This window comes from Prionailurus bengalensis, chromosome B1 (assembly GCF_016509475.1).
Source record: "Prionailurus bengalensis isolate Pbe53 chromosome B1, Fcat_Pben_1.1_paternal_pri, whole genome shotgun sequence".
Lineage (NCBI taxonomy): Eukaryota > Metazoa > Chordata > Mammalia > Carnivora > Felidae > Prionailurus > Prionailurus bengalensis.
The window spans coordinates 70805751-70823181 of record NC_057344.1 but is presented as its reverse complement, the minus strand read 5'-3'; the positions used below and the strand labels follow the sequence as shown (position 1 = coordinate 70823181).

General features: G+C 37.1%; 1 protein-coding gene across 5 annotated transcripts in view; it reads left to right on the top strand.

Moving 5' to 3' along the window:
* The first annotated feature begins 449 nt into the window (after window positions 1-449).
* GRIA2 (glutamate ionotropic receptor AMPA type subunit 2) overlaps window positions 450-17431 on the top strand; it is a 160337-nt gene continuing 143355 nt past the window's right edge. For 2 of the 5 annotated variants that reach the window (XM_043566713.1, XM_043566718.1), the window contains exons 1-2: window positions 459-930; window positions 1454-1594. In XM_043566713.1, coding sequence (XP_043422648.1) covers window positions 843-930; window positions 1454-1594 — 229 coding nt within the window. In that variant the 5' untranslated portion in view covers window positions 459-842. Of the gene's footprint in view, window positions 931-1453; window positions 1595-17431 lie in introns of all 5 variants that reach the window. The other 3 variants (XM_043566738.1, XM_043566729.1, XR_006295089.1) reach the window with 3 other exon arrangements.

Below are 17431 nucleotides of genomic sequence, written 5' to 3'. Positions count from 1 at the left end.
AAACAGCAGGGCCTGGTGAGAGGACGCTTCACCGGCAACAATTAGCAATTCGGCTTCTGCACAGCAGCCGGAAATCAGCTTTGCTGCGTTTGGTCCAGGCTGGAGCATCTCAGCGGCAGCTGCAGCGGCGGCACAAAGGTAGCACGAGGCTAGGAGCGGGGCGCTGTCCTCGGTGCTGAAAGGCGGAAGCGCTCGATGGGCGCGACAGCTCGCGAGACCCGAGGTCTAGCCCAGGGATCGTGGCGGCGCGGCTCTGAGCCGCGCTTTCTCAGCTCGGCGCACGCGACGCTGCCAGGGCAGTGCGGGGTGCGGGGTGCGGGGGAGGGGTGGGACGCGCGCGCCAGCCGCCTGCCGCGAGTCGCGCACGCGCGCCCGGGGCTGCCTGCTCCTCTGTGACTTGCGTGTGTGTGTGTGTGTGTGTGTATGTGTGTGTCTGTGTGTGTGTGTGTGTGTGTGTGCGCGCGCGCGCGCGCGCGCGTGTGTGAGACAGAGGGGAGAGGGAGAAGAGAGCGCGAGAGAGGGTGAGTGTGTGTGAGTGCATGGGAGGGTGCTGAATATTCTAAGGCACTGGAACCACAGCGGCAGCTCCGCTGAAAACTGCATCCAGCCAGTCCTCCGGACTTCGGAAGCAGGGACAGGGCGCAGGGCATCAGCAGCCACCAGCAGGACCTGGGAAATAGGAATCCTTCTGCCTCCACTTCACGTTTTTAGCAGCTTGGTGCTAAATTGCTGTCTCAAAATGCAGAGGATCTAATTTGCTGAGGAAAACCGCCAAAGAAGGAAGAGGAGGAAAAGGAAAAAAAAAAGGGGGGTATTTTGTGGATGCTCTACTTTTCTTGGAAATGCAAAAGATTATGCATATATCTGCCCTCCTTTCTCCTGTTTTATGGGGACTGATTTTTGGTGTCTCTTCTAACAGCATACAGATAGGTAGGTACCCTTTGTGCTCTGCTTTTGAATTGTGCATAATTTGGTGGTAATCTTTGTTCACAGTGGACAAATTAATTCATGTCATGTAGACTTATGTCATACCTTGACTGCATTCCAGATTTAAACTGCCTAGAATATACATATTTTTCTTAGCATGTATATTGGCTTTGGTGCAAAAGAGGAAAAGGTGTTCTCATTTCTGATCTCCAAATTTTATTAATTCTGCCTTAAACAACATTTTCCTGTTTGTTCAGATTCTCTAGAGGGTCTGAATGCAAACCTTGTGATTATCAGGAAAGGCTAATGTTTCTGGCCACCTACCTTGCCCTCAGACTCTCATCTGTGCCTTGACCCTTTAACTACCATTTGGACGATCAGCTCCCCGCTGCCCGAGTCCGTTGATGTGTTTATCCGGCCTATTAGCTGAATAAGAGACTCCTGGGCTGTTGGGCGCTAGCGGGCTCCCCTCCTTTCCTTCTCTGGCACTGACACTGTTCTTCTGCTTGGTGTTTGTTCTTTGCAGGGGGGCTATTTCCCAGGGGCGCCGATCAGGAATACAGTGCATTTCGGGTAGGGATGGTTCAGTTTTCCACTTCGGAGTTCAGACTGACTCCCCACATCGACAATTTGGAGGTAGCAAACAGCTTCGCAGTCACCAATGCTTGTAAGTAATGAATATTCATGTCTTTTGGATGCCGCACGCGGAGCGCCCGCGAGTGTGAATGTGGCGTGTGTGTTTCAGTGTGTCAGTGTGTGGGTGTGAGTGACTGCACACGCGCGTGCGTGTGACGGCGTAGGGAGAAAGTGGCTGCAATCTCGGGGACCCCCGCTGGCGGTGTGTGTGTGGGGGGGGCGCTGAAGAGGGACCGAAAGGCATTGAAAAGTGTGCGCACTAGGGAAGTGGAGTGGTGATTGGAGCTGGAGGGAGCTCCCTTAGGTTCGGGGGGGTTCTAGTCTTGGGTGTTTCAAGAAAAGCCCTCCCTGTCCCTCCGCCTCCCCCCTCCCCCCACCTTGCGCGCCTGGTACCCTGACCACAGAGAACACGCTGTTTCCCTGGGCGCGCTGTCGGGCTGCTGGATAGATCCCACGGGGACTGCTGAGCCCCGACGCCTGCCCCGGCAGCTGCGCTCCTCTCCTGGCCCTGGATTTAAATCCAAAGGCCCAGGACGGATTCATCGTCTGGACCCCTGAAGCCCCATATTACCCACCTCGACGGGACAAGTTGTTAAAATGGTTCTGGAGTTGGGTTCGGGGCTGTTACGTAACGCCCACCCGAGGGGCGCGGCGAGGCTCGGCGAGGAGGGGAGGCTGACGCAGGCCCAGGGCCCGGCCGGGTCGGGTAGGGGTGGAGGGGGAGCGCTGTCAATCTCTCGTTGCTCTGTTCAGCTTGAGCCTAAGTTGAAGGGGGCGATTCTGCCGTGGGCGCCGCGGTCAGCTCGCCGGCCGGGTGCGCTTTGTTCTTAGGTAGCGGGGCTCCAGCAAAGGCAGCAAGAGCTGAAGGACCTGAAAGCAGTTGGAGCCGGCCGAGTTTGGGAATCTGAAGAAGTGGCTGATCAGCCATTTTAGTCTTTGCAGTTATCCATATTAGCTCTAGCACTCCGCGCGGGGTTCCGGGACAGGCGATGAAGCTCTGCCAAGGCTTCGGACAGAGTGACAGAACCCAAGCAATTAAGTCTCTAAAAGGTTCAGTGGAAGGGTTCGCGGGCTCCTGTCCTGGCGCTCCCACCCCTGCGACGGCGTGGGCAGTGCAGCCGGCGCCACTGTACCTTCCTGCCCCCTTCCCAGCAGCTGCCATCATTTCCTGCCAACCGGCTTGGGAGAGTCTTTCCTGCCTTAATGTTCTCGGTTTTTATTTCATAGTTAACAGTTTGGAGGGGTGGGTTGCAGATGGCTCACCTTCCACTTTGGCGACCGTGTAAAGGAGCTAGCGGAAAATTACCCCAGAAAAAGCCCAACTGCAGCGTTCCCACATTAGACAAACTGGTTGCCAACTCAATTCCCCATACTGAGCATTAATCATAGAGTCGATGGGTTAGCTTGATTATGGTATATCAGGAACATCATCAACTCATTTTGAAACTACCATCATGCGGATGAAGGAATGGAACAGTTTTCCTTTACTGGTAGAACAGGGGCATTATTGTGGTTATGTTAGGTGTCTACAATCCAATTGTTTATAAACAGCCTATTTAAGAAGTTTTCAGTGCCATATATATATATGAATATATATATATATATATATATATATATATATATATATATGAACCAAGTGAGAAAAGAAACTAAAGGTGGGGGTGAGGGGTGAGGAAGAGAGAGAGAGTCTTAAAGTAGATTTACAGCTTTAAAAAAACTCAGTGGAAGAATATTAGGAATATTTGGAACAATTTTAGTACATATACAAAAACAAAGAAACTGTTGTAGTTTAATTGTTGAAGGTTTTTATATTTGACCTATTGACCTACCGGATTTAGGTTATTTGTTTTGATATCAAGTTTCTATTTTTCTTTTCCTGAATTAAGAGTTCAACACGCGCCTGTGCTAAGTATCTAACAGTATGTAATTGTATACTAGTGTGAAAATGCTTTGAAAAGTAATGAAACTAAGGACTATGATTATTGGAAGTATGTAGATTTTTAATACAGGGTGAAAGTAATTGACAGGTACACTTTGAAAAATGGTCAGTGTTTGAGAAGTTCACTCATTGGTGAAAATAGTGAGAGGGCCAGAGTAAGAAGATGACAGATATGTCCACTGAACAAAATGAATATTCCTTGCTTCTAAGAGATATTGAATGACTGTTGGGTCTTTGTAAAGATTAAAGATTACTTTTGGTTTAGGTTATAACTAGTTTAGGTCCTCAGTCTCAATATTTTTGAATAGATTTATTTTTAATATAAATTGTATTGGAATAAGATATGCAGACAGAAAATGTGTATTAAATACATATATAACTCCATGAATTTCCACAGAATGAATACATCCATGGCACATGATTTTCATTGAAAACACATACATACACACACAAACAATTTGTTTGACCACACTTCTGAGAAACTGGGAAGATCAAATCGTCATTTTGCACAGATTTTTTTTCTCAGAAAATGAAGCTGAAATAAAAATGCATGTCTCCAGATCCCCAAATTATTCATCCATGGATTATTATTCTAAGACACTAAAACAAATCATGGTGAAGAACTGAATGTCTTTTCAAGTTTGGCATGTACTACTCCCATGTTATAAGTAATCTTACTGATTGCTAAAGAGAACTAGTAAGGGACTGTTATACAAAGGAGACCCATTGGATAGAATTTTCTGGAGTTGACATTGACTCATTGAGCAAATAACATTTTTGCGACTCGCTTTCTTCATTCCCTTAGGAATTTCACAATCTAGAGATTGTAACAAGAAATGGAGCATTTGTGTCCTTCATTTCTTTTCGTTTTGCCAAGGGCAATAGAACATGTAAAATTAGTGTAACTCTTTTATGCTCATGTAAACTACAGTCGTGAAGTCAGCAGTCAAGAACTGAATGGAAATCTTGAATATCAAATTTGTCAAGATCCGTCTTGATCATTTAAATCCTGCTCCAGGTTTGTCTCCAATGCTTAGCCTTTGTTGGCTTGCGTTTTCTGTCAGGGGAGTCCACGATCCTTCACTATGAAGTGGAAGGCAACATCAAATATGTTGATAGCTAAAACCAAAATGACTTTCTCTCATTTCCTCCAGAAATGTAAGGAATTCTACTTTTTAACTCCATTATTAAAATAGGTGTCATCAATCAATGTTCATACAGTAGCTTCTTGTTTTACCTACTTAAATTGTAAGATTCTCAGAGTTAAATTTCTATATTAAGAAAGTGGAGTTTTATAACTTCGTAACATAAAAGAAATTCATTTACTCATTTAATTTTATTCCTGAGATGAAGGCACTTATTTGGAATGTGTAGGTTGACATTGATTTAAGGATCCAGCAAGATCCACCAACTGGGTTAAAGTTATGCAAATGAAATGAAGTCATTATTTTGTGAGCTGGGTAAAAGGACTGTGCAGGGCACTGAACTCCCACATCTTCCTCTTTCACAGTCACGGTGAGATAAGGAAAGTACCTGTTTATTCCCATTTGTTGCCATCAGTACCTGAGGAAATAAAGACAGATTTCCAATTCTTTCTTTTGCTCTGTCTCTCCCCCTCCTCCCACCCCCTTTTCTTTTCTCCTTCTCTTTCTTCTTAGCTAGAAATAGTACTGAGAGTTTTTTTTTTTCCTGAAAACTGTTAAAACCTAAACCTTTACTCTCAGAAAATACAAACCATAAAACTGGAAAAAAAAAAAAAAGACTAGCATCTGATGTGTTCAATAGTTCAGACTAGTGAGGGACCTCAAGAATTCCTCCCTTTTTCCCTCCCTTCCTCCCTTCCTTCCCTCCCTCTTTCTTTCCTTTCCTTCTTTCCCTCTTTCTTTCTTTCCTCCCTCTCCAATCCCTCCCTTCCTTTTTTCAATATATATTGAGTTCCTTCTCGTTGTCAGGGAATAAATGAATATTTTTCTCATAGAAATTCATTTCTTCTTCTAACATTTTTCTTCTATGCTCTTTTAAATAGTTTTCAAAGTCTTGTAGACCTTGATGCCTTTAGTGTGCACAGGCCACTGTGGTCTTGTCTAAGAACCTTAGTGTGAGGATATGAAGATATTCTAATAGTCCTTACACAAAAGCAATGTATTACAGTAACTGAAAATTTTTGTAAAATAATAAATCTGACTTGGGCATATGTGTACACACCACTTATTTTATATAGTTTAACAAAACAGCAAATATTAGGAAAATACTAAATATTCTTACACTATCAAAAAATTTAATAACCTAATACTGTGCTCACTCCTAACATTTCTTTAAAGTAAAACGGTCTAAAGCAGCTATAAACATGAGAATTTGATCCCATAGGGCTTTAGAATGAAAACTTTTAAGGATTAAGTTTCCTCTTCAAAATCTTTCCTTGCTATTTCTTTTCATGGATGACTTTGACAAATTGCTATTAGTCTATTTTAAAATAATTCAAAAATTTTATATTTCAATTCCATAAAATAAATTATAAAAATATGTAAAGAAATAACAGATACAAATCTACTTTTTCTCTAAGCCAGCAGATGGGGATGTTGGAGAAAATATTGTTCTTTCATAAAACTGTTGCGCACACTAAATACCTTTTGAAACATTGTAAACAGATTTATTTAGAGAAATTGAAAAAAAAATCTATAAATGCATCCACTTTGAAAACTTCACTTAAAATGCTGTTTGAAAAATAATTCACAATGCCCTTTAAAAACAATTGTCTTTGAGTTTGCATAGATTATCTTAAATATCCTTGTAAAATTGACTAATAATAATAATAATAATAATAATAATAAATGATCACTAAAGGCATCCATGGACAACATTGACTGTAAATGCTCTTAAAAGAGAGAGAATTGTAAATGTGTATTTTTTTCAGCTTTTAAACCTTGATTCTGCAGATATCATTTTTGAGGTATATTTCTTATCATTGAATTTTAGTTGTGAATTATTAAAATTGTGTATCTGTGTTCATGAAATTAATTAATGTTTGCTAAATCTTTATTACAATTTTCTGGAATGTGATTGTATGTATGTATGTATGTATGTATGTATGTATGTATATGTGTGTGTGTGTGTGTGTGTGTGTGTGTGTGTGTGTTTATGTATAGTTATAGATTATAAGTGGTTATAGATGGGCTGGGTTATCATGTCTTGCCATTTTTATTGAGGGAATTACTAAAACTGGAGTTATCAACATATGCAAACATTTTGTAAAATTAGAACCAACTTGGATGCTATTAAGCAAAGATTAGAATTCATGGTGTGAAGAAAACTGGGACACATGTACCAGAACACAATACCTTACAACCTGGTGTTGTAAATATTGTTATAATCAATTGAAGGTTACAAAGAAAGACATAGGTCTTTATATGTAAGAATAACTAATTTGTCATTAGTTGTTTGTTTGTTTGTTTGTTTTTCTTGTAGTTAAACTTACATACTTTACTTATCACAAGAGAATTTCAAGAAAATGATACATTATACTGCACTATACTACACTATACAATCAGAGAAAGAATGGCATCAATTGAAACATTCTATTTTGGGATTAGAGATGTTAAATATTTAAATGAAAATACTGTATGAAACGTTAGAAGCTTGATGTTAAAGAAAACTTATTCCTGTGCTTTTTCCTTTTTGAGGTCTTGCAGGCTTCAGCCTGCTGACTCAAGAAGTATGGAGCATTTCAGTTTCACATCAAGCCTTTAAAGTGATAAGGTCATTGCACTGTGACATTATGACAATAGAATGCTGATTCATGCTCAGACCTCGGATCCTCTCATAATCTCTTCCAATAGCACTGTACAGACTTTTCAACTTCCTAGAGCCCCCCCGAATTTTAAGGAAGGCTGAAAAGAGCAATTGTTTCCTAATTAGTCCAGCATGTTTTGTTGTATAGAGTTTTCAGAGAGTATATTTTTTCCTTCTTCCTCTCTTCCTCTTTCTCCTTCTCTCTTTTTAAGAAAAGTCAATGGAAATACTTAATTTGCAAAGCAAATGCCATTATAGAAAATAACATTTAAATTTAAATAGAGATTTTTGTTTCAAGTGAACAAAGGATGCATTACAGAGTTAAAATCTTGTCTTAGATTTAAATGTTTTATTGGGATTGGTAATGGCCACTGGGTAAATTATATTTCCTTTTCTTTTTCTTTTCCAACTGGATCCTACTGAAGGTTCCTTAGATGTGATTAAAATGTTAGCTTTTTTATTATGGTAATTTTCAGTAAAAATTTCTGAGATTTTTCTCTAGTGATTTGAATAACTAATTGACAAGCTTCTTATATGACTAGGTCTTTTCAGTACGATAAGATAATTAGTTGTTGAATTCAGCGTTAAAATTTGAAAATCTCCCCCAATTTAAAAAATTTCATACATCAAAATGTTTTTCAAAGCAGATTTTACTAATTTGGGGGGAAGAAAAGAGATGAATGTGGTTCTTACAATGGTGTTGGTTAGGAGTTTGACACCTATTATTTGTCAGTACTGTTCAATTTATTTTATCATTTTTGATAATTTTAATTTATAGAATGAAATCATGTAAAAATTAACATGGGGAATGAGAATGTGGCCTTCTTAAAGGAGGCAGGATCATGGCTTTTTTGTCTTTCTATCCTTCACAAACCCTGTCCCCGTTCCTAGTACATTGAGCGATTTAATGATTGTTTATCTATTAAACACATTTAATATTATAGGAGATTTTCTTATTATAGAATTATACTTTCTAAAGTCAGAATTTTGCTTTTCCTCTTCATTTTGATTTCAAAAGAAACAATTTACTTGGTGACTGCCTCATATCCTATTTAGATAGAGGCGTAATATATTTTTCATTTCCACCTACAGGCTGCATATGTTCAGTGTTATCATCTTTATTCCTTAAGGTACATTGCTATATATTAAATGATTTGCTGAAGGGACGCCTGGGTGGCTCAGTTGGTTGAAGGGCTGACTTTGGCTCAGGTCATGACCTCATGGCTCCTGTGCAGGCCCCACATCAGGCTCTGTGCTGACAGCTCAGAGCCTGGAGCCTGCTTCGGATTCTGTGTCTCCCTCTCTGCCCCATCTCCACTTGCTCTGTGTCTCTGTCTCTCTCCTTCAAAAAACTAAAAAAAAAATTAAAAAAAAATGATTTGCTGAAGATAAGTAGAATACACACTTTAAAGAGGATTTACAAATGCTGTTAGGATGATGCCAAAGCCATGTTGGTGGTGGTCAGAATGCAAGACTCCATTACAAGGGTACTGACACTTATGGGTGTCCCCGGCTTCCATTTTAATTTTGGATTTTCCACAAAGCGTGACTATACATAATCCTTGAATGGCCACAAAATTGTCTTAGTCTCCCCCTGCCCCCATAATAGTTTATACCACAATTTTCTATGTTAGTCTTTTAGTGCAAATTTTAAAAAAAGTACCAAATTGCAATTTTTTTTCTTTTAATTAGAGGATATCTGAGAATGAGGAGTTGATGGACACAGTGTCTTGTTGTGGACTAGTTGCTCTAGTATTTGCACAAATGTGTACAATTTTTTATATGCATGCCTTTGTTTGTTTTTGTTTGTTTTTTGTATCAACCTTTTACCTTAAAGATTTATTTTCCAGTAATTTAGCTTTGTCCTGTTTTCATTCTGTTGGTAATTTGCTTCAGCAAAAGTCCCTCAACTTGTCATTCTAGACTTTTAGTTTTTGTACATTAATTACCATTTTGAAAAAATCATTTAAAATACTTACTACTGATTTTTAGCTTAAGGTCAAAGACAGTTTTAAAATTGAGAACCTTGACATTTGTAAGTGTCTTCAAGTGATTAGAACAAATAGGTTGGGAGATAACAGGGTTAATTATAGGAAGGGAATTTATGAGGAGGTAGTTTCTTAGATTGTTTTAATTTTTGTATTTTTTCGTGTTTCTCAAATAAATCACATATACACCCCTCATAGTTTTACTATTTAGATTCTTTGAAAAAATTTTACTGTATAGTTTTATGTATTTCATTTATGAGTTTGTTAATTCCTCTGTTTTTTCCTATTTCAGTAATTAAAATATGAGCACAAACTGGGTTGAGTTGAGTGCCTACATTTAAGTACATCCAAAATGTTTTGAATATGCCATCGTATTTCTATGGCACTTATTAGCCTTTCATGTACAATTAATTTTAATCGATAAATATTGTGGTATTCACTTGTTTTATGGTCCTCTGATACTTACACTGTGATTGAATTTCAGTTAACCTCAGAAGATAATCCTTCAAGGCAAATATATTTTGTCTTATCTTTATAAATACCCAATTGTACTGGTGGAAATGATAGAAATATGGTTAAGGAAACAGGAGAAACCCTGTTATCTCCCAAACCTATTTGTTCTAATCCGACTATACCCTCTGCTTATTATTAAAATATAGTGAAGTGTTCCCCGATTCCTCATCCTTATAAGAGATTATGGCCGTAGTCAATCATTTCTAACTTCAGCATAAATTAATTGAAACTCATGTTACATAACTTGATAAAAAGAAAAAAAGATTTTCAGGGTGCCTGCATGGCTCAGTCGGTTAAGCGTCTGACATTTGGTTTCAGCTCACGTCATGGTCTCACCGTTCTTGAGCTCGAGCCCCATGTCTGGCTCGATGCTGGCAGTGCAGAGCCTGCTTGGGATTCTCTCTCTTTGTCTCTCTCTCTCTCTCTCTCTCTCTCTCTCTCTCTCTCTCTCCCCCTTCCCCTCCCATGCTAGCCTGCTTTCCAGAGTGTTTGTGCTCTCTCTCTCAAAATACGTAAATGAACATTAAAAAAAAAAAAAAAAAGGAAAAGATTTCCTCAGCCCGTAAGCCTTGGCAGCTGATATTAAGCCTTTACATTACAATCTTGTTCTCTTTCAGATTTAGTTTTCATTGTACAATTCCCTAGCATCGGTAGTCAGTCCATTGCAGTTAAGGATGTCAGCAATTTGATTTTATATATATATATATATATATATATATATATATACACACACATATATATGTATGTATATATGTATATATGTATATATATGTATGTATGTATATATATGTATATATGTATATATGTATATATGTATGTATGTATATATATGTATATATGTATATATATGTATGTATGTATATATATGTGTGTGTGTGTATATATATATATTTCTTATGCAAGGCTAAAAGGATAGAATGAAATATCTATTTTAAAATAAGCATCTTCAGTCAAGGGGAAAGTATTGACTTTTCTTTTTTGCAGATCGAAATTGCCAGATTTCTTAAAGTGTGGGAAGAGGGCCATGGAAAAGCAGGAGAAACTCCAAGAGGCAGTATAACTTGATGTACTGGGCGGGACAGTGGAAATTTGGAACTAGAGATTCTGTTTTTTAAGCTTCTCTTTGTCATGGAGTCCCCGAATTGCACATCCGTTGTCAATCTTCATCTACAATGGCATTGAATTACTACAAAACAGTGAATTCTTATCATAATATTACTTTTGACAAATAGAAACTATTTCCAGACTTCCAGAGGGAGTCAAGAAGGAAAAGAGGCATTATGCATCCTTTTGTGCCCAACACCAATTTCAGGCTTTGTATCCTTCTGAGCTGGTGAAAAGATTTGCCTTTGGTAATTCTGAGATAAAATACTGACTGAAAAGTTTTGGGAAACAGTATAGATAAGAATATATAATGTGGAGCATATTACTAGATTTTGAATTTAGGAAGGGCATGCACCGAGTCATGATAAACTTTACCGCCTGCTTGTGGTAGCTGAGACATTGTGGCAACTGAAAACTGCTTGATAAATGGTAGCAGTGCTTATCAGTAGAACACAGAAAAAATTTGTCTTTTAGTTTAAGTTATCTGGTAATGCTACATTCTAGTTCTTTAACATCTAAATAATATTGGCACAATCCCAGATATATTTAAAAATATATTAGCATGTCTTAGAAGAATATGCAATGAAGTTAATGATAATTCTCAAGCCATATATAATTTTTGTCATTGAAGCTAATTATGTAAAAATTCTTGAAGAACATTTTGGCACAGAAATGCAGAACACAATGAATAATTTCCATCTGAAGAATAAGGGTTATAAGGTGTAGGATGATCAGTTTGGTTTAAAATATATTTATTTTAATATATATATATTAAATATATATATTTGGTTTAAAATATATTTAAAAATATTGTCATATGTATTTTAGCGATGGTAATTTGGAACATTTTTAACTTATTCTTCAAAGGGTTCATGTAAGGTATTTATTGTGGGATATAGATATTTAATGGGGCTGTCTGTTTTCAATGATCCAGCTACCACAGAAATAGCTCCTAAAACTCTAGAGTGGGCAGAGGGACTTCCTAAAGAGAGAGAGAGAGAGAGAGAGAGAGAGAGAGAGAGAGAGGGAGGGAGGGAGAAAAGCATCTCTCATAGCAATCCTTTGGCAAAGAAAGTTCTGGAAGCGATCTTTAGGAGTGGTAGGAAAGGTCTGTGCTTTGCTAGTCTTTCTTAAAAGATACATTTCAACTTATGTCATGATTTTCTTTATTTGTGTCTTGTATTTGTCAGGAATTGAAAAGTTTCAATCTTGTTCTTAGTTTCTGTATGAAAGGGAGACGTTGAGCTTTGTAAGTCCCAAGCAGTTTCACAACTTACAGCTTTATTTATTTTAACAGCTTTCTAGTCTTTACAAATTTATGGTGTTATTACTAATTGACATGTGGACAGGAAATTCTAGGAACAAAGGCAACAATGCACAGGGAATATCAAGGAACTATATAGTTTTAGTTCTTTGATGGGAAAGACTATAAATCCTCATCTTTATACTCAGAACACAGAGAGTCAGCGATTGTCATCTTAATGCTTTGCCTGTGAAAATAAAAACAAACAGAAAAAAAAAAAACAAAAAACCTTTGATTCTTTACAGCCTTGATATCATGAGAGACAGAGTAGCATCGGTTAGGAGTCTGAACTTGGAATCAAATTCTAGTCTGCTTGTTAGGTGTGTGGCATTAGACAAGTGTAATCTAGGTAAGTTTCAGTTTCCACCTTTGTGAAAGGGAATCATCCATTAGAGGACTGTTTTGAGGATACACAATAGACCTAAAACGCTGCGTACTGTGTTTGGCACTAAGTACGTGAAAATTGGCAAACTTTTATTATTACTTCCTATGTTAGGATCTTTAGGTAGTTTTTATATGCATTGCTTTAAGAGGGGGAGTGGGATAAAGAAAAATGCATTTCTAGTTTCTTGTTGGAATCTTTTTCTACTGTTTATATACCAGGGCAGGGCATATGTTGTTCGGTGGCAAAGAAAAGACCAGCAAAATAAGCCATAAAGCCTCTTAAAGTTTTGCTTGGTGCACTAAATTATGAAAATGATTTTTAAAGACTGAGGTGCTGAAATTCGAGTGGTATTACATCTTTCCCTTTGTCACATATCACTAACATTTAGGATGGCAACAATTTTGAATCATCTTATTCCTGGTAGATCTTTCAAGCTCATAATGAAGATGTAGTGTGATATCTTTTTGAACTGTACACATAGATTCCTAATGTTTTATTTTATTTCTTTAATTAAATTATATTTATTTAAGTGAAAAGCAGTCAAGAGACCAGGCTTTGCATTCAGCAAAAATGAGTTTGAATACGCTCAGTAGCTTTATGATGCAAAGGTTTTTTTTTTTCCTCTTTGTTACATGAGGCTGTTTCCTCATCATGCCTGATAATATTATTGGGGGTTTAAATGAGAAAATAAATGCCTTGATTAGTTTGTCACAAATGATCTGAATTTTCTCTTCCTTTCTGTATCCTAGCCCTTTACTTTGAACTAAACAGCATGCTAGGAGCAATGGAGGAGAATAAAATTCTTTCCTTCAGAGAGCTTACGTATTTGATAGTTTTACATTTATATATAGCTTTCATCTTTGCGAAACACTTTCACATCCATTTGGCCTTTCCTGTAGGTAGCTCTGTAAAGTTTATAGGCTAAATGGAATTATTATACTGATTTTCAGATGAGAAAACAGAAACTTGAGTGAATTAAGCTACTGCAGATTTGTGGAGGAGCTCTTGCCTGGAGAAGCCTGCTACTTCCTAGGTCAGAGCTTCTCCCCCATCCTAGATGGCAATGCCACCAGTCTATTAAAATGAGCAGACATGGTTCGAAGTTACGGTTCCAACATTTATCAGTTACGTGACTCTGTATGTATCAGCCACGCTTTCTAAGCCTGTGTTTGCCTCTGTAAAATGACAGTCACTGTAATACCTGCCTCATAATATAATTGTCAGATTTCAATGATAAGAGTTGCCCCATATAATGTAGTGATTAATGTTGCTAATTTTAGTAATTTCTACCCCTGTTAGTGTACATTAGTCACATGTACTTGACTCTATACTTTTAGATGCGTGGAGGGGAAAGCAGGTAAGGAGGGCTAATGTAGCTCTCTAGGTAATTTTCAAATTAATAAGCTTCTTTAATATGACCACTCCAACTAATATTAGAGGCTAGGGTTTTATTTTCTTATCATCTTTAGGAAACTGGTGAATATACACGTCTTATAAGAATTTAGTGTGCTCTTGGTCCACAAACCCTCTCTGCAGAATTCAACAGATAAACAGAAAGAACTGAAAATTATGAATAAGTTAACAAAAATGTAGATTCTGGTTAGCATTGTTAATTGTGAATATTTGATTCTATTCAGTTACCACTTTTATCAATATATTTGAGCAAGTAAACAATGATGGTAGATGTTTCCTATGTGTGACATTAAACATAGGACATGTTCATTGTGACGTCTTCCCTGGTGGACCAGTTGTCTGCATCTTGCTGCTGGTTGGTTGGCCCCGTGTCATCTTCCTTAAAGTTCCTTCCTCAGCATGAATAAGGGAGGCTCTTTTTGCCTTTTCCTATTCTGTTGTAAAGGTCTCAGAGATTTGAAAACCTCTCAAATAATTACTTGTCTAGAGCATACTTACTTTGGAGAATGGAGAGACACTTTCTAAGGAGATGTAACCACTGACAATAAGTAAAAATAAGGAAATCTGTGAATGAGCTAAAGTTCTTCATAGTTCATAAATTATTCACTACCTCATATTGTGTTGACTTCCATTAATCCAGTGCTGCCTCATATTGCAGTTAGCAGCATGTGAACTCTTTCATGTAGTATAGTAAGAACTTGGGTCAAAAGTATTCTTTTAAGCAAATCCATGTATTTACAGGATAAAGTTACATTGATAACTTTTGATTTGGACGTGAGGTAGAATGCACTGGGTAAAAGTCAAGTGTGTATCTTCAAAATACTTATGTCTACCTTGTTAGTATACATCAAAACTTATATCAGGATTTTCTTCTTTCTTTACCTCTTTCCTCAAACTTTTAGTAGATACCTGTTCTATGCCAATTTCTTGATGATCTCTGAGATGACAGAGAAAGATAAGGTTTCTGTATTGGAAATTATTCATGGGTCCCAAATCTTCTTTTTTTATGGCAAAGGTAGTAGTTTATCTAGGTCAGCTAGGTGATTTTCTTATTATGTTAGTGTGTGTAGTGTAGTAATGGTTTCTAGGTCATTTATAAATATTATTCTGTGCCTTGGGAGTAGATTTGAATCAAAGTGTCTTAAGGCTGGAAATGGTAATTCCAGAAATTGTGAGGAAAACATAAAATTGTCTTGATGGAAGCTGAAAAATAATTATCTTATATCGGATTTAGAATATTGTTGAAAACTGGGTGGTCCAATGAAGAACCAGTGATAGTAACTGTAATGTGAATTGAAGATCTGTCAAAAATAGTTTTCATTTTTGAATCATATTTGGAAATGATAATTTTTATTTTATTTTGCATGACTTTTTTTTCCCCCTCTCTGCCAAAAGCTTTTAAGTTCAGTTTGAACTGGTATAGACTATGGAAATTGCTGGGTAGTCTTTTTATAAATTAATTAGATGTGGGCTATATTATGTAATTGTTGTAAATACTATTTTAACTTATTATGAAGAAATAAGTTACAATTTTTACAATAGTAGGTTTTATGAAGTAGTTACAAATGTTACTGTAATTTGAACTAACACATTGGTAGTTCTCTTGTAATGTTAAGACAGATTTTATGTAATCTAAACTTTGATTATTGTAGTAGTTTGAGAATTTCATGTGGAAAATTGTGATTGTCTAAAAAAACTGATGTAGGATTGGGGCACCTGGGTAGCTCAGTTGGCTGAGCATCCAACTCTTGATTTTGGCTTTGGTCATGACCCCAGGGTGTTGGGATCAAGCCCGATGTTGAGCTCCACACTGAGCATGGAGCCTGCTTGGGATTGTCTCTCTCTCTTCCTTTGCCCCTCATCCCTGCTCACTGTCTCTCTCTCTCTAAAAAAAAAAAAAAAAGATGTTTTTAATGAAAAGAAAAAATATCAAATAATTAAAATATTTGTGAATAATAACATTTTGGTACTGTGAATGACTTAAAACTTAAAACATGGAGAAAATTAGAATATAGATTCTTATAGAATTTCTTAAAAATTCTGATGAAAGTAACTCTTGTATTTGGTAATTTAAAAGAAAATATTTATTTATTTTTGAGAGAGGGAACTTGAGCAGGGGAGGGGCAGAGAGAGAGGGAGTCAGAAGATCTGAAGTAAGCTCTGTGCTGACAGCAGCGAGCCTGATGTGGGGCTCAAACTCATGAACCCTGAGATCATGACCTGAGCTGTCTGACCTTCAGCCTACTGAGCCATCCATATGGTAATTTTATGAACACTACAAAAGGGAATATAATAAATATGGAGTCTTTTTTCCCTTCCCCAATTCCACTTCTTTCAGATTATCACCTTCATGGTTTCCGGAAATTCCAGTATGACATATGCACTATGCTGTCTGTATCTTGATTGTTTCCAACTTAACAAAAATTGAAGTGCTTCTTTTATTTGCACATTTTCCTTTTCCTTTGTAGTCACTGTATAATATTCCCTTGTTATTTAGCTCTGTCTTTTGTTGGTGATTTTTTTCTATTTTTTCCTATCTGTTTTAATATCATGTGCAAATGAATTTGCAGAATAGATTTCTGTGAATGGATTAACTGAGTCAAAAGGTGTTTGCATTTAAAATTATGCTACATGTCCAAAAAAGGTATAACAATTTACAGTCCTACTTAGAGTGTATGGTATGCCTGTTTTTTCCCAATCTTATTGGTAGTGTACAATATTAATTTTTTTTAAATTAATTTCTCTTCAAGTTAGTTAACATACAGTGTAGTTTTGGCTTTAGGACTAGGACCCAGTGATTCATCTCTTACATGTGACACCCAGCGTTCATCCCGAAGAGTGCCCTCCTTAATGTCCACCACCCATTTAACCCATCCCTCCATCCAGCAACCCTCAATTTGTTCTCTGTACTGAAGAGTCTCTTTATGGTTTTCCTCCCTCTCTGTTTTTATCTTATTTTCCCTCCCTACCCCTATGTTATTAAAATTTTCAAAGCTTTGCCACTGGTGTTTAATTGCTTAAATTTATAATAATAACTTTTCACTAACTCTAAAAGCTTCTTAACATTATTATTTGCATTTCTGCATGTGTGTATCTGTGTGTGTGTGGGTGCTTATGCACCTATTCATAACCTGGTGCCCAGTTTTCTATTGGGTTATGGTTCTCTATTACTTATTACTTATTACTTATTACTTATGGTTCTCTATTACTTATGGACATATATATACATATATATATATATTATATTATATATATTAAAGTATCCGTATACTTTGTTGATTTTGTGTCTATTTTTGTTTTTCTTTTAACCTGTGTATGATTTTTCAGAATCAAGATTTCAGTTCATGATTTTTAAGAATACACTACTGTTATATTTTAGTCAAATTTAGAAATTGTTCAGGATTTTTATGCCTTGCTCAGCAAGACTTTTCCCA